The 20,744-nt window shown below is 40.0% G+C and overlaps 1 protein-coding gene across 1 annotated transcript in view; it reads left to right on the top strand.

Moving 5' to 3' along the window:
* Positions 1 to 20,744, top strand: part of dysc (whirlin protein dyschronic) — a 230,683-nt gene that overhangs the window by 72,636 nt on the left and 137,303 nt on the right. The window contains exon 4 of the mRNA XM_090397058.1: positions 5,283 to 5,488. Coding sequence (XP_090253184.1) covers positions 5,283 to 5,488 — 206 coding nt within the window. The remainder of the gene's footprint in view (positions 1 to 5,282; positions 5,489 to 20,744) is intronic.

The following is a 20,744-nucleotide window of genomic DNA, read 5'->3' as shown; positions in this document are numbered from 1 at the left end:
CAATATACTTCACAATATACTCACAATATGTTTCATTAGAAGTCGAGTTATAGTGCCAAGAGTGACAGTGTGTTTTGACGAACGGTCGGAAAATGAGTTTCAAACAGCTGCGATTGACTTTTGGGTTAAACTTGGTAAAAGTTTTACCGAAACGCATCAAATGCTTCAAAAAGCATACGGTGATGAATGCTTATCCAGTACTCAAGTTTACGAGTGGTTTAAGCGATTTCAAAGTGGTCGTGAGACGCTTGAGTACGAAAAGCCGGGCCGTCCAAAAACTGGAGTAAGCGAAGTTAACATCCAAAAAGTGTGATTTTATCAACGAAATCGCCCGTGAGATTGAATGACGATGAATTGGGGATTCCAAAATCAGCTGTGCACAATATTTTGGCCGAGAGTTTGGGCCTTCATAAATTGAATTCGCGATTCGTTCCCCACAAGTTGACCGACGACCAAAAAATGTATCGAATCGAACACTGCAAGGACCTCCTTAAAACCGCTCGTAAGGACTCAAACTTCCTTCAAACGATCATTTCTGGTGACGCAACGTGGTGTTTTTAGTATAAAACAAAGCGCCAAAGTGCTGAGCGGAGACGACCAGAAGAGGGGCATCCGAAAAAAGTCGCTTGGAGAAGTCAAAAGTAAAGGCAATGCTGATTTGTTTCTACGAATCCAAGGGCATTATCCACAAAGAATTCATTCTTCCGCCTGGTCAAACGGTCAATGGTGAGTTTTATCTCGAAGGTTTGAAGCGATTGATAGCGAGAATTCGTCGCGGACGGCATGAATATCGTGACGACGGACCGTTCGTCAAAACACGCTGTCACTCTAGGCACTATAACTCGGCTTCTAAACAAATGTCATAAACAGTTGACACAACATATTAAAGATTGCCGCTTTCGACAACAAAAAGATAGAACAGGTGGCGCTACTAGTTTCTTCTATTTTCGAAAAGTTCTGTTTCTTTTTGGACAGAGGGTGTACATGCAACTCATGGTGTGCATGCTGAACATACGCAAGAAGTTAGTCGCGGGAATTTTTTCATCAAGTGTAGAAGAAGAAGTCCTGTGGCCACCTGTTGCATATGTTCGGCATGCACAACATGAGTTGCGTGCACGATTCTCTTGCTTGGAATTACTGCTGAAGAGCCAAGGCTCTGAGGCTGCGCGCGTCGTTTCTCCTTCTAAACTCGATGAAACGAGGCTCAGTTAATCAGGTTGCGCTGAAGATGACGCAATGTGTGTGTTCTCTTGAAAACCTTTTTCTTTCAGAAAAATACACAAATTGAACACACGTAATTAAGAAAGAATGCAGTCAAGTAGACTTCCCTTTTACGACCGCTCTCTCTTTACGATCACCGCTTTTACGATTGTTGTAAATTTTCTTTTATGACTGTATGAAATCGCGCCACACGAACGATAAGAACAGCACTTCCTGTTCTTCAACTAAGAACTTTTAAGGTTTTGAATCTACCTGAGGAAGTGCAACAACGACTGTGGTTGAACCTTTGTGTAGAAGTCTGAGAATGTAAATGAATTGCTAGAACTTATCGAAGCAGTAGTGCCAAGAACCACAGAAGAATACGAAATTGAAGAATCTACATTAACAGCAAAGAAGGTCGCTTTGGAACCCCCTTGTACTTTTGAGGGAAATTCATTAAAACACTTTCAGTTCAGAAAACGCGCACGCAGAGTTCTAGTTTAAGAAGCTCTAAACGATAAATCCTGTAACATTTTCACATTTTTGGATGCCTGAATACGTTTATTATTCCATTGTAGGAAAGGGGGGGGGCATTTTATAGTGAAACTGTATTTCCTGAAACGAAACCTCAATTCATGACACTGGGCCTCCGGTAAGTTAGAGTTCAATTTATGATGGCTTACCAAAACCACATCGGTCGTAAAAACAGGATCCATTTGCATTTTTCTTTCAGAAGGGAAATTATCTGAGGATCTCCATGACTTCGAAGGAACTAGTCAAGTCTGGCTTGATAGACCAAAGGACTTAAAGTACGATGCACTATGCAGTCGTCGCTCTTAAAAAGGTCAAAGTTTAGATGATCGTACAAAAGCACGCAAGGTAAATGGAGACCGGCGCGTGTGTTCGGTGATGTATTTCTGTCGACAACCAACCTGCGTGATACCGGAGGATTACTCAAACGATCACGAAAGAAGCAGCCTGGTTCCGATACACGACAAGGCCGTGTCCTTTTAATAGTCCTTGTTTACTTTTCCTTCATTCGCTTGCTGTGACGCGCCATAGAAACGGTTGTCGAAGTGTTTTGTTTCTGGCAAATAAACAGAAAACGTTGCGTGAAAAACAAACCCCAACGAGTCGAAAGACATTCTGGAGTGAAGCGGGAAAATTTACATTTGAGTAACAGTAATTCGGTGTCACCAGATTGGAATCAGTACTGCGAATGGGGAGCGATGATGAGCGAAACTGTCCAGTGCGGATGTTAAGTGCGGAAACGATGGCAGCAGAACGGGGAAGAAGTAGAAAGGACGGGAAGGAAGTCGGAATCATAGAGCTCAGACGGGCCTGAAGAGGCCAAACTGTGGCTGAAGGACAGAGAGAAAGAATATTTATTTATTTAGTTAGTTACTTGTAAGTTTCCAGCTTAATAAACGCCCTCTCTCCATTCCCATGCAGCAGGACAGATTGCACGCACCTCGTTGATCTCGAAAAATCCTTTCTGATTGCTTTTGAACATTCATTGGAATTCTATTAAGGAATATTTTCAAAGTCTTTTCATTTTGCAGGTCTCTCTTCTCTTCTCCTCTCTCTCTCTCTCTCTCTCTTTCTCTGGTACATTTTTTCCTGTTCTGACAATTAAGCAAAGTGGTCCAGGATAATCTCAGCGGAAAGACCCTCTCCTCCTGGCCAGAGTCACCCCAGAATTAATTCTAAATGACTTCTTCTCGTCACTGATGGCTCAACGCCACTCGTGCAACGTGGAAATTGCGTTCGAATACCATCAGACTGCACAAGGCGGGGGTCACTCGAAGTGACTTTCTAAGAAAACCAAAGTTTGGAATCATTTACATCTCACTGATGCATTAACAGAGTGCGGGTGATGTTAAGTTTACAAGATTTTAAAATTCAAAAAATTTTTAAATATTCTGTTTCGTGACGACTCAAATCACTACGATGTGGAGGTCTGAAGTGAATTGAAGCTTCTTAACATTAATGCGTGGTAAAAACGCGGCGAATACAAAACGACACAAGATGACATAAAACACAGGACAAGTGATTATAATCAAGCACAAAAAACAACGCAGAAAGCTAAAATCGGTAACAAAAGGCCAGATTTACGAGAATTACTCATAAATGCAATACGTGTAATGGAGGGCGGTTGTCATATTAGCACCTACAAAAATAAATACACGCGCATTGAGAGCACTCCCATCTCTATATTTAGGATTATTGGAGTTACATATTTTTCCCAATATGTAAATATTGTTTCATCTGATCCTGCTGTTAAACTGCGTGTTCGAAATATACTTTAGCGTCATTCAATTTCACACTATAGTTTCTTAATCTTTTTCTTAAATATGTAACCAAGAAACGCAGATTTATTGTCGTGTACGACCACCACCTTTCTCGCAAAGTTCATGTTATAATCCACATTATAAGGGAATTAAGTAGCTCAGATCAGGTCTTGACCATCCATAAATATTAGGTGTTTCAACGTGCAAGAAATACGACATATATTGAACTAATTACCTCTTAGATATTTGTGTTGCTAAAAGTGGAAGCGAATTTATGACCATCAGACGAGATGTTTGCTTTAGTAGACAACTAGGAAGGAATTAAAATTAAAAAAAAAAAACACGCAAGCGCGGTGGTGTAAATTTTCTTATCACAGCAGTGGCAGGGATGCAGCTACCTCCTCCTGCATTCTCCATCACCACAGGTTCTCCCACCGTCAAACAGCGCGCTATCTCCACGAGCAGCCCCTTACTTTTCTTGCCGCTATAATGGGGTCCACTTGACTGAATAGCGAGCAGCTTTAATTTCCAACGCAAACACTCCGGTGGGATTAATGCGGTGAGGGAATTCTCTCCCCCTTTGTTCCCCATCTTAAGGTGACTGAAACAACATCTTCACCAGACTCAACCTCGAGGGCCCTTCCAATATCCGATCCCAGTTGATAGGAGAGCGGGTGTATTGAACTCGATAACCCCCACCGGTAAAGAAACGGCTCCCTGTTTGAAACACTTAGGCAAACACGAGTCGCGAATCTCCTCCTTCTCAACAACGGATTCTGTCAAACACGTCAGGGGTGGGTGCTTCCCCAGACGTGTTTGACAGAATGTGTTTGACATTCGTGAGCTTTTCGTTCATGAATACGTGGGACCGAAACAGAGAGTACACGACCAGATAATCACGTCGTTGCCACTGCGGATAGATGGCGCTATCTGTCGAGGATGCGCGTGTGAATACGAGCCAGCGAATCGATGGAGAGCGAACCGCATTTCCCATAAAGCGTAATACACGCAAACGCATGCGTTCAGAGATATTTTCATGTCAACCTGGCCCATAGACCCACTCACCCACCTACACATGCACTCACGTTTGTGTGATTGAAAACCCTAAAACGATTAGTGTAGCGCGTGGGACAAAAATAAGTGGATATTTGAATGACATCGCGTATACTGCAAAGTTCCTCCTAAAGGAACTTCGAAGGCATTTCGAAAGACTGTCTTACAAAATATTTAAAAGCGAATTACAGAGAAGTAAGAAAGACAAGAGCATCGATGCCAAAACCATGCTCGATACCCACAAGAATATTTTTACAACCGTTCTTGTCAAACATAATTTTTATGTGAATTCCACTCTTGGAAGATTTTTCTAAACCTGTAGCACATTCGTGCTGGGTGGGCTATTTTTGCATACTTTTTTTAATTAACGTTTTATATTTTTATTGCTTTTTGCATATCCCAGAAATCCCGCTCTACAGACCAAACGTGGAACTTTTTTTTTCAAGCCATATATAAGAAAGTAAATATATTATTTGTTTTCTCAATAATCAATGCTTTGTTTTACAGTGACCCTACTTTCACATAATGGCTTGGTCAGCAAAACACGTCTCACTCTTACTGAATGTGTGTGTGTGTGTGTGTGTGTGTGTGTGTGTGTGTGTGTGTGTGTGTGTGTGTGTGTGTGTGTGTGTGTGTGTGTGTGTGTGTGTGTGTGTGTGTGTGTGTTGGGGTGGGGAGGGGAGGGGACTTTCCCTTGTGGAATTTACACTATTAAGAGGTGTTGTTTGTACCCTGCAGGTCGGCGACCAGATCCTGTCCATCAATGACCAGGACTTCAGCAACATCATGCACGATGATGCGGTGGAGATTCTCAAGTGCTCTCCCAGGATGACGATGGTCGTGAGGAGCTTGGGGAAGATCCCTCATTCGTGTGCTGCATACCCTACGGGAGTTCCCGCCTGGTACCACGAACAGCAGGGAGCTCGACCCATTCCTTCGTCACGGTAAGAATCCCTAGCTCATCTCGCTTTGATTTGAACCTTCATTTTGGTAGCCACCCTTCCTTCCTTGCTTGCTTGCTATTCCACTACATCTCTATCCATGTGCGAGCAGTCCATCTGGCGAACCCTTCTCTCTCTCTCTCTCTCTCTCTCTCTCTTCATTCAATCCACAGGATTCTCAATATTGTTATGAACAGCCTTTATGTAAAGCCTGTTCCTAAATAGGATTGAGAACAATCTTCGCGTTTTCTTTAAGTGCTTCAGAACTTCGGGTGATTGCTTGCTGCTGCATTTCAAGGAACCCATCTTCGTGGAATGTTGAGTTCGGAGGCGATTTTCAGCGAAGCGAAAGGCTTTCGGGCTCAGCGTAATAAATGCAATTCGATTATGCAACGATTGGGTTGTTCACTAAGGACTAGTGGATGGGCCTTATCGGACAGGGGAGGATGAAGGGGGGGGGGAATGGTCATTAAAATCCAAAAGCGGGGAAAGAGCGATTCAACCAGAGAACACACTCTATTTTCACCTGTGCCGCCTCTCGCTGACAGTAACTCAGAGAAGAACGCTCGACTCACCTGGAGGGTCACAAAAGAAAGCGTTTCCTTCGACTTAAACACCAGAGGGCGTTTTTTTCCAGCTGCTCGTCATCCCAGAGTTCTGACATGCCTGTCGTGTACGCACGGAGTGTAAAATACGAATTAACAAGTGCGTGATGAAATGTTTCGGTTGCGCCCTCCTAGAAACATCCGCTCTTTCCGACGAAGCGTCTTTGCTTTGGTGATGATCAAGCGAAACAAGGAAACTGCGGTTGCCTTGACAACGCAAAGAAAACCGCTGCTCGATCTCGTTGGGTTCGGACAGCGGTGCTAAGATGAGCGATGCGACAGCAACAGAAACATCGTCACTCCCCCAACCGGCCCCCAATCCCACCCACATGGACAACGTGAGCTACTTCCACGCCCTTCTCAAAGTCGGTATTCATTTCCAAATAAAAATCCTTTGATTCGACGGTATCAGGAGAGTTCACCGAAAGGCAATTCATCGAACAACAGTTAATCGAAAACACAATTTATCGAAAAATTACAATTCATCTAAAATACGGTTCACCGAAAAATGAATTCTGAGACACGTGGAGTTAAGATGTGTGTGGCAATTTTTTTATTTTTCTTTTGTTTGAAGAGGATTTACCTTTCAGGTCTCTTACATGCAAGTAAACTATTCTTTATCGGACTTCGTTAGGAAAGCGATTTAACAATACCGAAAGTTACTCACGATACAAACAACACGTGGAAGTGGTCACTGAAACGTAACAATTATTTTGTTGCATTTGGGAACGTTTTATGTTCCTGCTTCATTGTCCAAATCGCGATTTATCTGTAGAGAACAATTTCGTTCTATCAAATGTTATCGAAATCACACTCGTCAGACTGAAATTGAAACTTTAATCTTAACTGTAAAATTTCATTAAATTTCGTCCAGCCAGAGCGGAATTGCTAATATCATTTCGAAACTTCGTTAAGAAAATGTGATGATAAAAGTGATCCGTTTAGAACTAAAACCGAACCGCGCAGCCAGCTTCTTGCACCGATAAACCTTTGCCAATTCCGCTAAGTCAGACAGTTATTTTAATGCATAATTTCGACGCGTGATTTCTTTGTAGCCCCGAATGTAGCTGAGCTGAAAAATGGGACGGTTCGACATTTTCTTGTAAAAGTTTCAAACGCCGAATCTGAATAAAATTCATCCCATGACAACTGCTGTATTGACGCCGCATGTTACGACTAGCAACAATAATAATAATGGAGCCTCCGTAGTTCAGTCGCTATGAACGGATCCTTCATATCCCGCAAAAAATCGCTTTCCCAACGAAGGAAGAGGATTTGGAGAGGGACATAAGTGACCTTTCAGGTCACTCTCCCTCTTTAAACAAAAAATGCCCGCACGCATTTTCACTCCACATGCCTTATAATTCCATTTTCGGTGAACTGTATTTGCGACGAATTGTGATTTTTCGATAAATTGGGTTTTCGATTAACTGCTGATCGGTGAACTGCTTTTTCGGGGAATTGCCTTTCGATGAATTGGCTTCTCCAACGAACTTCTATTAGTTAAATTGTCGTTCGGTGAATTGTTCATTCTGCGAATTGCTTTTTCGATGAATTTTCGTTCGATGAATTGCATTCGATTAACTGTTTTCCGATGAATTTTCCTGGAACCCCTCGCGTCTTCAATGGAGGAGCTTCGTGTCCTTTCGTTCGCTTTAACCACTGTGACAATATTCATGTCAGACAGTATTTTATTACTTTTCCGCTTTTTCTTTTTTGTGGAAAAGCAACAAATACAGAAATTAATTTAAATTGTACCCACCCTCCCCCACCCACCCACCCACAGAGGCTTTCAACGGAGATGCCATTTCTTCCGCATAACTTTCTGAACTCGTCACTGCTCGTACCGCGCCACCACTACGTGTGATTAACATGAAAAAAAAAGTCATTCTACTATGAAAGAATGTCAGCAGTTTTTCATTCCTAAATGAACGCATTTTTAACCCTCTCAACGGGGTTTAATGGCGTTTCATAATTAAAATGAAACTTCTCCGACCGGTTCCTTAGCAACCGCGGCTGCGACTTGTCATAGCAACAACGTAAAATGGGTTTCTCCGTGCCGTAATGATGTTGCTGATTATGGTTATTATTTTTTTACGCCTTTTATTTACCTGTCTTCTAGTTAGTCGAGCGATCTATCTTTCAGGCGGTAGCACTTCAACCACGCAATTTACAAAAATTGACCGTAGAAGGATTTCAGAGAATAATCCTGCTACTGTAAGGAACACTGGATGTCGGCAGTTACCAGCAGCATTCTCTTTGTCCGCAGGTCTACAAATAATCCACAGAGATGATGTGAAGAATGGAAGTAGTGACTGCCTACCGATTTCCAAAAGTTGGGGTTAAAGAGATCCAACTACACCATTTGGGAATGAAGCGTGTTACGGGGTTTATTTTGTAAATTTAGACCATCATTTAAGTGCTAAAAGGTCTTGAATTTAGTCCTAATTCGAAATGTTGAGAGCAAAGTTTGATGATCTGAAATATGACATTTCAGAGGAGGAGGAGGACACTTTTACGAGAAGATAAAAAAAAAAAAAAAAAAAAAAAAAACGATTATGAAGGAATTTGCTCAATGAGGAATCGGCGGGAGATCGCTTAATGTCCCGTCATGATGATAGCAAAAATAAGATTAAAATACTATTTATGTCATGCAGTTCGTTCCTAAAGTTGTTTGGGAATTAATTTTATTATAAAAAAAGAGAAGTTAGCTTGATCTAAATTCTAGCTTAGTGATGTTTCCCACAAGGCACAGCCAATCTTTACGCCGGCGTAAGTACAAAAAGGCTCTTCGTCCACTTTGCAATGCATCTTGTGAGGTTCTCCGAGAGGTCGAACTAAAAATACCGCGCAATGCTCCATGCGGGGTTCAGTGATATTGAGATAAAGATTCCTAAAGGAGACATTTGTCAACGGCTCAAAAAAGGGGAGATAGATCGAAATTTGTATTTTTACATTGTTGGCATTTTATAAGTAATTAGGGAGCACAAAATATTTGAGAGGGAACGAAACCCCCTGAATAAGCGTGAAATGCTTCGCAGGATGAACTGGAGAATAAATTAACTTGGAAATTCAGGACTGGGAATTTTGTGTGGACGGATCGTGTTTGTTCGCATAGCAGACTGCGAAGACAACATAAAACCACTGAAATTTTAGTTATTGGTAGAGGTTAAAGAAGGATGCCCTTGCTTGGACGAGCCCCTAAAGCATTATTTGCGGAAATGACGAAAACTCGAAGAATGAAAGTGATCTTTTTATACGGTCATAAAATTTCGTCGGCGCAACAAAACTGGTTAACTTAAAGCTCCTTCCCGTATATTAATCCAGTTCCTGCACTTGTACCAAATGGACGCGATAAATAATCATAAATAATCCCTTCATAAAACTTACTCAACACGCATTCAGCTCACTCTACACAAGTTTTATAAACAACGGACAACAGCATTTCAATATCGTAATTTAATAGAAAGCAAGGTGTTTTATTCCATGACAAAGTGGTCCCCGTTATCACCTGCATGTGACAAAATGTCCAGATAAAAGCTGTTCAAAACGCCACAGTTACATGGTGTCGATGAGATGGTATCGAGGAATTAATAGACTACTCTATTTGAGTTGTAAGTGAGCAGTTAGAATTGAAGGAAGTACAGGAAGATGGTTTAATGTTAAATGTGGTGTGAGACAAGGATGTACATTATCCCCTCTGTTATTCATTATCTATATGGATCACATTATGAAGGAAAGTGGTATTAAACCTGATATCAAAATTGGAGATGTTAATGTCAGCTCTTTGCTTTATGTGGACGATGTTATACTTCTAAATAAATCCGCTACAAGTCTGCAAGATTCTCTGACTAAATCGAATAACGGCTGTAATAGATATGGTATGAAGGTCAGTACCAACGAGACAAAGACAATGAAAATAGGCAGAATCGTTGAAAATGTCAACTGCATGGTGAATAGAGAACCTGTGGAACAAGTAAAACATTTCAGCTACTTAGGCACGATTTTTAGTGAAGATGGCAAACAAATAAAAAAAACTGCTATGGTTGGAAGTCGAATGAATAAACTAAAATGTATAAGAGAGAAATTAGTCGAAACACCAAATAACATATATATATATATATATACATATATATATAGAGAGAGATTTTTTTTTATTTAACTTGTTAAAATAAACATTACACGATAGGTAACAAGGACTATTTACATATTATATATTATAAGTTTTTAAGTATATATATTTCAGAGAAAGAAACATTTTCCTTTCGGGTGTACAATACAGAATGCAACAAATGAATTAAAAATTTACAGTTCAGTTTCAGTCTGAGTTATCTTTCAGATGAAGCACATTGTCGTCGTCAATCTAGAAGAGGGTACCAGTCGGATTCCACGCCTCTATGAATTTCGCGAGAGTTCTTGTTTCTTTGAAGTGCTCAAGTTCCAATATCAGCCTACTTTTTAGTTTCCGACGGAGGATATACATGAGGGTTTGTGCAGTTTCAGTGATGGATGGGTGCTGGTTACTTCTTGTCTGTTTTAGGTAGAAGCTGTAGATGACGGCCTTAGCGCAGATGAAGAGGAAATTGCATGTTCTGTGTCTGTTTTCTTCTGTGTAGACTAAATTCCAGTAGTCTTCTTGGCTGTGTGCGTAGTTACAGGTGCTCGAGGCAGTATTCAGGGCATAGGTGATTATCATTTTGTTTGCGGGACAGGTCAGATATGTGTGTTCCAAGGTACCTGAAACGTCACAGAATAGACACAGATCCGTTTCTCTTAGCTGAAATTTGTAGAGCTTAGAAGGAGTTGGCAAGATGTTGTGCCATAGTCTCCACTGTATATCGGAATCTGGTTTGGCACATTTTGATTTATATGGCAGATTCCACTGAAAACTGTGTGGTATATGCAGCCTTGTAGATGAGAGTGTTAAGGCTGAGTATAAGAAGGGCGAGGATGGGGACACTGACATGAGGAAGTGGTATATTTTCTTGTAGTTGGAGGGGAGAATTGGAAGTGAGGCTTCAGATTGTACAAGATGAAATATTGGCCGCGAGCAGTTTCTAGAAGGAATACGGATTTCCTGAGGTGTAGCGATATCTGGATAGGCTTTTATAATGGAGGCTAGATAGATAGATGGATAGAACTTGAAAGAACTTGACATTATTAGCATCCAGGAATGAGTTAGCAGAGCTAATCTACGGTGGTATGGTCACTTAAACAGAATGGGAGAGGAAGATTGGCAAAACAAGTGTTCTCTGCCAGGTTGGCAGGAGAACGACCCAGAGGAAGACCAAGATATAGGTGGATTGATGTGGTAAAAAGTGCCTTAGAAGATAGAAATATAAGATTGGAGTCTTGACAGATGACAGACTAAACTTTTCATGTAGTACTATCAGAGTATTCCGTACACCCCCCTGAGGGTACATATCAGAAGATGATGATTATGATGATCATAACTGTTATCGCCATAAGCATCATCAACTGCAGCACCTGATAATAATCGGCAGTTAGATGGGCAGTGTCTTCACGCGTTCCCGGCTGCGAGTTCGAATCCTACTACAGAATAGATGTTTGTGAACACCTTTATGAGACCACCGTTGTACTTAATGTCGGTTCAGTCAGCCGTATTCAAACAGCCAGGAATGAAGGGAGGAAGAGAAAAACAGCGATCGATGACGCGAGTTCTTGTCCTCATTGTAAAGAAAATGGTTTTATGTTTAACTTTATTTTTTATGAAGCATTACTCAAATATTTATCTAATTTATTTAGTAATAATAACAAATGAGTAGCGGTTTTTTACAATATGGCAAGGAAACAAAATTCCAAAAGAAAGGTATTTAAACTGAAAACATTAATTGGCCACTCATTCTTCTGCATAGTCTACTTTTTCTGTCAATGTGCCATCGTGTGTGTGTGTGTGTGTGTGTGTGTGTGTGTGTGTGTGTGTGTGTGTGTGTGTGTGTGTGTGTGTGTGTGTGTGTGTGTGTGTGTGTGTGTGTGTGTGTGTGTGTGTGTGTGTACAATGTTAAATCACTGAGGGGATTTAACATTGTATACTTGTCAGCAGCAGATAAGGTCTTTCGTTTCTTTCTTCGCTTTTAAAGGAAGAGTAATTCCCTTCGAATTCCGTAGCATTTTCGCTGATTCCCAACCGTCCGTCCCTTCCTCAACGATTCCACTCGTAAAACCACAGACGAATCCCAAGCCGTCTACGATTTATCGTAGAAACATTCCCAATAATAAAATTCTGAATTCTTCTTTACATCCATCCCAATACAGACTTTCGTTTGGGGTCATTTGATCTCCTTCACACCTCGTTGTGGGCATTTTGCAACGTGGCTTAAAAGAATGAAGAAACATTTCGGTCCAACAATAACTTTCTATTGTAAATATCAGGTGGCGCTGCATGCACGTTGTCAGGGCAACGCAAGCACTCGTAGAAACGTGGGCGTTCGTCGAGAAGAAACTTCGTTGCCAGGTTGCGGAAATGCTTCGGTGGCAAATGAAAAAGGCGACAAACCCAGACATGCTACGATGCGTTCAGAATTCTCCGAAGTCCACATTTAATCTTCTAACTTGACGCCGCTGATTATATGAATTGTAATCATTACCATTTCTGCGGGGTGATTGCGACCAGGATGTATTAACGGCAGAAGTAAAGCACAGAGCGGGCGCAATCTCGACATTTCAGTTGAAAAGATGTGAATCTTGTACCTGCTTCGATAGGCATAGTTTTATTATGGCCTTTCAACCGGGGCTGAGCTGACCTGTTTTCATACGGGGGTGACGACCGTTTTTCCTTCTGGAAACTCGAGCTATTTTTCTCTACTAAACTAGCAAACAAGCCAGCGAACACACACACACACACACAACAAAACCTAACCACCCTGACATCACTGAGATGATGCGAGGGTAGTTATGTGGTTCATGTGATGCAGCACATTGATTACTACACGAAGCAATGCGCATCGCTTAAATATCTCGCTCCCATTTCAACTCATCAGTGTAATGCAATCCCGACCACCCCACATTGACGATCTCATTTAGTGAAGTGGCAGACCGAAAGTTAAATAAACTCCATCAAGTTCAAACACGGTCTCTTGATAGCGCGGTGGTTCCACACCGGTGAAGAAAACTGTCTACCTTTTAAACACATTCGCAGACGGGTCCGGTGAAGAAGACCGTGTCCTCTTAGCCACTTAATTTCCAGCTAAATAAAAGCTGCGTTTAAGCCAGAAAATAAACACTCTGAAATCCGAAATTTAATTCCCAAACTACTAAATGTGCACAAATTAAATGCGAACGAGAAATGTGTAAAATTCGTTATCACCATCATTGTAGTGAAATTAAGTGATCAATTATTACCACTTTATTCTGAACATCAAAATGAATCTGTTACTTTTCAGATCTCCAATGTGGATGCATCTAAGATTTTGGTCTTCTAAGGAGCTTTTAACTGCTCCAATCCACAACAATCTTCGTCTCCCTACGGGTTTTCCCCTACAATCTTGCCACCAAGCACCTGTTATTCTGCTATTCCATTTAAGCACAAACTTACACTGCCTGTTCGACCATTCTTGAGTGCTAGCGAAGTGAAGTCCCCTCATAATGTCTCCATTTTTAAAATATTCTGCCATCGATGCTGTGAGTTTCCTCCGTAACTTTTCCCTGAACTCTCCTCGTATTTGGGGTCTCCAGTCTTTGATCAAGCGTTTTATTCCTTACTCACCTCTAAGATCCAGAGAATAAAAATGGTTTGAAGAGTGTTTATGTATTATAGCTAATTTCTCTCTTTTTCCATATAAATATCATGTTAACTCCCACCATACCAGTTTGATGTTTTCTATGTTCCTGCCTATTTTCATAGTTTTGGTATTTTTATTGCTGATTTTCAAGCCAAATGTGTTCCAGCTGTAATCCAATTTAGTTAGAGAATCCTGGAGACTTGCACTAGATGTGTTTACGAGTACAACATCATCTGCACAAAGCAAAGAGCTGTGTTTGACATCTCCCGTTCTAATATGAGGCCACTTTCTTTCATGCCTTGATCCATACAGATGACGAAGAGGAGTGGAGATAACTGATTTTACATGAAACCATCTTCCTGTATTTCTTTCAATTCTAACTGCTGACTAACAACTTAAATATGGACTACGTATTGTTCTGCATAACGTTCCATCTACCCCATATAATTGCAGTGTTTTGAAAAGCTTTTTTCTTGGAATCTTCTCTATTTCGAAACTTACACGAAAATCCTTGTTATATTCCCAAGATTTCTCGACTATCTGTCTTAAACTGAAAATCTAATCCATGATACTTTTAATACCATAATCCGTTTGCCGTGACTTGGGTCTTCTCCAAGTCTCCCTTTCACAATTTAGCAGCTTTTCGAGTATATTTGCATAAATCTTAGCAGGAACCTCAGTAGAGAAGTTCCTCTGTAATTCTCCTATTCCATTTTATTTCTCTTTTTATAAGTGAACTTTTATTTGAAACACTTTCCTCGATTGCTGAACAATATTTGTATATTTAAGTTCACTTTGAAAGCTGCTCGACTTCTATTATTTTTAAAACTTGTAAATATTTTTCCATATTTTACTTACTTTTATCTTGCTCAACGTTAAATGGTAATCACTTCCAAATTCAAATCCTCAGTAGTTTTGTGTCCTGAACTAGTGGGAACGCATCGCTATCGACAATAGCATAGTCAATGATACTTTTCTTTTTTCTTGTTGCCTCTCTTCGTGTTCATTCATTTCATTTCGTATAGTGATTCAACGGCCATGAGCCCCTTTTACGGGGAGGTACGGCACCACCTGAATGCCCCTATTTTTATCCGGGCTCGAACCCGGCATACCTGACAATTCAGATCTATGGCTGGAGGGATTGTCTTAAGTGTTCCTGACTGTATCCATGTGTGTTCACGGGGCCGGTTTGCCTGTTTGCGGGATGAAAAACCTCAGATAAACTGGGAGAAAAACCCTGTTGTCCACGCCCAACACCGGCTAACTTAGCTATGGCTGAGAAAGATCCTTAAGCTCCTCACGTCGTCGACGGGAATCGAACCTAGGACACTCCTTCCCCAGGCACATGGTTGCGAAGCGCATAGCCTAGGCTAACCGCACGGACTTCTCTTCATATGAAATAATACACATCCTTATGTTGGCACACAGTATTAGTAATAACCAGTTCATGTCCCGAAGAGAATTCCAGGAGGTATTCCCCATTATTCTTAGCGTTGCTCTTATCTCCAAAATCTTTCAATTACGTACTGTGCTGTTTAGATCTCCGACAAGGACCAGTTTTTCTTTATGTGAACTGCTTTTCTAGTGACTCCAAAAATTCCTCCACTTCTTCTTCTTCTTTAGAAGAATCTTCTGTGGCACAAATAAGTCTGGTTGTCCAATTTCCCATTTTAGCATTTCCCACAATACCCCCAGTGAAAACTGCCTGCCATTCAAGAAGTTGATGTTTGTGTTCAGTGTTTACTGTTGCAGCTGCTCCTTTCTCGTCCTGATCCTGAATACGACATCTTGCAGTTGCTATTTCAAAGAATCTCGCCTGTTTTTGTCCTCTCCGGTTCGGTAACAAGCGTTTCTCGCCATGTGACATTTCTCTGATTTTTCTGTTAGTTCCACCTCTTCTTCTCTGTTGATCATTTTTACGTTGATGGTGCCGACCCTGAACTCTTGACGTTAAGTCTAAATCTGTATTTGGGTGTCATTTTTTTATATATATAAAGCTTAAAAACTAATATAATAAGCAAGTTGCTTGTGCTACATTTTCATTTATTACTATTTTGCACGAAATGCAATCTATTCATTTAACGCATGAATCTTCTTTGTCTAACCTGACATTCTCATGAATCCTAAGGTAACTGTGTGTGTGCGTGTGTGTGTGTGTGTGTGTGTGTGTGTGTGTGTGTGTGTGTGTGTGTGTGTGTGTGTGGGAGAACATGAATGGCATTGCAAGTTTAATCGCTCTGGATTAAGACATTATTACTGGATTGATCACTCACTTCAGGCTGCTAGTATTAGTTATAATACTGTCTATGTAACAATTAACTTAAGCGACGGGGGTTCCACAAACTTCGGGTCCACCTGCCTATTCAGTGTTTGTCTCATAATGTTACAGAGCTCGTTAAGATTTCTTCAATAGGTAAATCGAACATGCAAACCAGGCAGGTCTGTAACGCTTTTTTTTTTAAATATATAACCGAATCCATTTATGGCAAGTCGTAGGAAAAAACGCGATCGCAGATGTCTTCCGAAGCGAGATGATCACGCGATGTTATTGGCTTTGTCAGAACTCTCATTTTTTGCCTTCATAATCACTTTAGCAGTCCACGTTCAAACAGATTAGCAGCGAGCAGTTCGCTAAGTGTAATCGGTAAAAAAGAAATTTAATTCTGCGTTATTATGTTCGTGTTTAAATGGCTTTTGGCTAAAAGCAAGAAAAGAAAACCGTTAAAAGAAATTCGTAATTAAATAACCGACGAAAATTCCATTTAACCCAAATTGTCGTGCTGTGACTCGGAATAAAATAGTCGATCTTACGTCACGTGGGCGTACTCAACTCCTTGACTCCAGACGAGAAGGTGGATGCAACAGACTTTCCTTTGCTCTCGTTTCTTCCTTCTACAGACCATTTGTAAGCGCTCTCCCCTCTCGCTAGCGCTCGTTCAACACGTGTTGTTTGTCTCCGTTCGTAACGAGGACGTGTACAGAGAAGACTTCGGAACCGCCTGACAAATGACCTCCCTCAGTCACCGCGTGGTTTTTCCAGTCGATATTTCAACCCTCTGGCTGGAGAAAATTCAGAAGTCTTTCTTATAATTAACGAGGCTTTTTCCTTGAAGAGGAAGTTGGTTCTCCAGTGCTGCGTTTATTCTTTCTTTAAGAGGGGTTTGAGAAGAGTAGCTTTGCGCAAAGCAGACGGCTGTAGCTGCTGGCGAAGAAGTTGGTAACAAGTAAATGAACAAGAGTAGCGCCATCTATCGAGTTCCGTTGTTGTTGTTGTTGTTGTTGAGGCACTCTGATGGATTGTCAAAAAGTGCCCTATAATTAATTGCAATCCCCCATATTAATGAAACAATTTCATCCTCCTGTTTGCAAGTGTGTCGTGACCAGAACAAATACCTTCAAATTTTGAAACAGTTTTACTGCTGCATGCATGAATATGTTTTCCTTGTAGCAAGCGGATACACTTGACTTTCAAACTTCATCTATACTCACAAGATACCTAAAATATCTCTCCCTCGATCCAAATAACGTGATCAATTGAGCTAACGTTAAATCCAACCAGAGTGCAGACTCTAATGGTGAGGGTTCACACTTTCAGTACTGGGGGTCACTCTGAACCAGATCAAGATCAAGATAAGATAAGGCTTCGTGACGTCATTGTTTGCTTAGATCAGTGACGTCATGAGTATGGAATGTTTAGAATTTCGCTGGGGGACACATCTGTAAGTGACATCATGTTGTTTTTTGGTTCGCATATGGCATTCTGGGTAATTGTTCTCGTATGGAATTCTGGGTAATGGTTCGCATATGGAATTGTGGGTAATGGTCATAGATAATGATTCGTGACGTCATGAGTAAGGAATGTTAGGAATTTCCCTGGGGGAAATTCCTAACACACATCTGTCTGTGACATCGCGTTATGTGTTTTCGTTCGCGTATAGAATTCTGAGTAATGGTTAGAGTATGGAATTCTGACAAGATTGAGATGTAGATAAGATAAGAATTAGATAAGTGATGCCACATTGTGTGTTTGGTTTGAGTGTGGACTTGTGGGTAATGGTCAGAGTGTGGAATTCTGGGATGTGGCTGTGTTTGTCATTGACATGAGATGAGCTTTTGGTTCATGTGTGGCATTATGGGTAATGATTAGAGATTGGAATTCTGGGAGGATATTTGGTCACAGTGATGGGGTCTTTGACTCGCTTGTGGAACTATGGGAGAATATTTGTCAATATACCAGTAGACATTTTCTAAAATAATTAGTTACTGGATATCAGTGGTGTCTTTCTCACTCCCCTCAAACACATTTTTTTTAATGTTTACATTTTCTAAAATAATTAACTACTGGATATCAGTAGCGTCCCCCTCACCCCCCCCCCTCAAACACACACACACATTTTTTTCTTTCATGTTTACATTTTCTAAAATAATTAATTACTGGATATCAGTGGTGTTTCCCTCACCCCCCATCAAACACACACACACACACATGTGTGTGTTTTCCCTTTCCTAGTCACATTTTCTAAAATAATCTACTACTGGAATCTTAGTTTTACTGTCACCCAAACTGATAACCTCAGGGAGGTTATCAGTTTGAGGTAAATGACATCACTACAGATTTCTGCAAATGGGGAGGTTACTCATCTCCTCTTGACTGAGCAGACATCTTCTGGAGAAGAGGGAAGTGAGGGGGTCATTAAAGGGAAGATTGCTGTCACTCTCTTGAGTACCCTGTCAACCTCCACCACTTGAAGCTATATTTTTTCCCTTCCAACAATTTCGGACATATGAGTGACAGAACTATTCACTTACTCTTACGTCAAAAATGCTGTTTGAGCAAGTAATATTAGTAACTCTCGATTGTGTTTTCAAAAATAAAGAGAAGGTACATTTTCTTTTCTTTTCACACAGTTGTACATGATAAAGTTTAAAATCATGTGACTGACAGTCGAAACTTATTTTAAAACTTTACGACCCTACTATTCTACAAGTAGAACAAAAAAGACAGAGTTAGAAAATAACGTGATTGTGGGTTTTTTAATGGATGAAGTACAAAATGAATTAAATAGTGACAATTTTGTTACTATATCAGATGTAGCTAACAGATTAGAATAGAAAAAACGCGAAAAAAATTTGCGAGTTTTACAGATAAATCTTGTGCATTTCTTCCCACAAACTAATCAGACTTTTTTGAAAATCCACTCAGTGAATTATTAATCTTATTTGTTCATGCCAACCTTCAAATATTTTAAGAAACTGTGTCAGCTTTTTGGAAAAAGAAAAAAAAAAGATCAGCTACAGAAGTAGCTTGGAAGTACAAGGAATCAGGTGTTAAATTGAAAGCCAGAATTTTTAGCTGAGAAGATTTAACATGAAAAGCATAGTATCAAACCTAATGTTCAGTTGAAACAATAACAATAATAAATAATTACTTTATTCGAGTTGGAAAAAATACTTAACATAATAAGGATAAATAATATAGAAAACCATTAGAGGCACAGAGATAAGCTTTCGCCCTATGATGTTACAAAGTAACATAAAATCACATCAACATCATGTCCACCAGCATGCGAAAACATGCCCGTGAGTCATCTGCACGATGTTACATTTTTTAAGAAACAGCCAGGGTAAACAGTACTATAAGGAATAACAATCGAGTCGAGTGCCTTTTCAGTTACTGCAATCGTTCATACAGTGCAGTTATCGTAATGTGTTGTCGTGTTTTTTGTGCATTAAAGTAAGATAATGGGTGAGCCACAAAAGTCTTTGAAATTTTATTTCTTCAGGAAAATAGTACGAGACAAAACCCTTCACAAAGCTCTAAAAGGATGAAACCGATTATTATTTTGGAAGATACGTACATGGTGATGTGGTTATCGAGAAGCACATAGGAGAGGTTGCACTGCCAGTGGTGTGATATCCTAGGATACTTGCAAAAAAGAGTAGAGTACGAATTGGACATTGGGGACCGTTATATTCTCAAATGCCAAGATGGTAAACTAATGATAGAGGAAACAGGAAATGGTGTAAGTAAACTTTTCTCTATTACCTGCGAAAAAGCTGAACGATTTTCACCAAAAATGTACATTGATAATTGATAATCATTTACTATTTTTGGAAACTGAATTACCAGCTATGTGTATCATGGGAAGAATTATCGCAACCCATTTAAATTCCTCAATGATTAAATTAGACCTTCAAGACTTTATTCAGTTCGATAAAGATTCTTTATTTTGGAACATTTATGAACACTATACAAAGCCTGCTTGTGTATATCCGGTGAAAAGAATACATGAAAAGTTTAGGGAGGCATGGTGTCATATCGAGGCTTACACCTTATCAGATGTGTGGAGCTGTGCTTGCTTCCTATGGTGTCTGATCTTAAGACTCTTAAGAGCAGTGACCAACTAGTTTGATGTAATGTAACCAAGAAACCGTGAATAACGAACATTTTCTTTATTGAACTCATTGGAAAACGTTTAAAGTGTAAACTAAATCGTGCGAAATATTTCTAGGTAATTACATGTTCGAATTTTTCTCTGTGAATACACTTGTAAATAGTATTTCAGCAAAATAAAATATGCATTTGTAACTTAAATGAACAAACGTTTTGTGTTGTTGATGTGTTTTCCACAGTGAAATTTTTACTCAGTTATTCTGTTTAGAAGTTGATATTGAAATCCATAACTTTATATCTTAATACAATTCTGCTTAATTATTGTAAAAAAGTTAACATTTCTTTAGGAAAAAGTAATGAACTTTTAAGATCTAGAAAATTACAACTATTCAAAGACCATATGTGTAAAAATGTGTGACAAAGAAATCTTTAAGCAGAATCATTAACACAGATCATAATACATCATAATACAAGAAAACGTAAATGTAAAAAAATAGATCATTCCTGTGAAATTAATG

This window comes from Typopeltis vanoorti, chromosome 8 (assembly GCF_054136105.1).
Source record: "Typopeltis vanoorti isolate ZY-2024b chromosome 8, IOZ_Tvanoo_1.0, whole genome shotgun sequence".
Lineage (NCBI taxonomy): Eukaryota > Metazoa > Arthropoda > Arachnida > Uropygi > Thelyphonidae > Typopeltis > Typopeltis vanoorti.
Note: the sequence above shows the minus strand (reverse complement) of the source record. Positions and strands in the feature narration are given on the sequence as shown.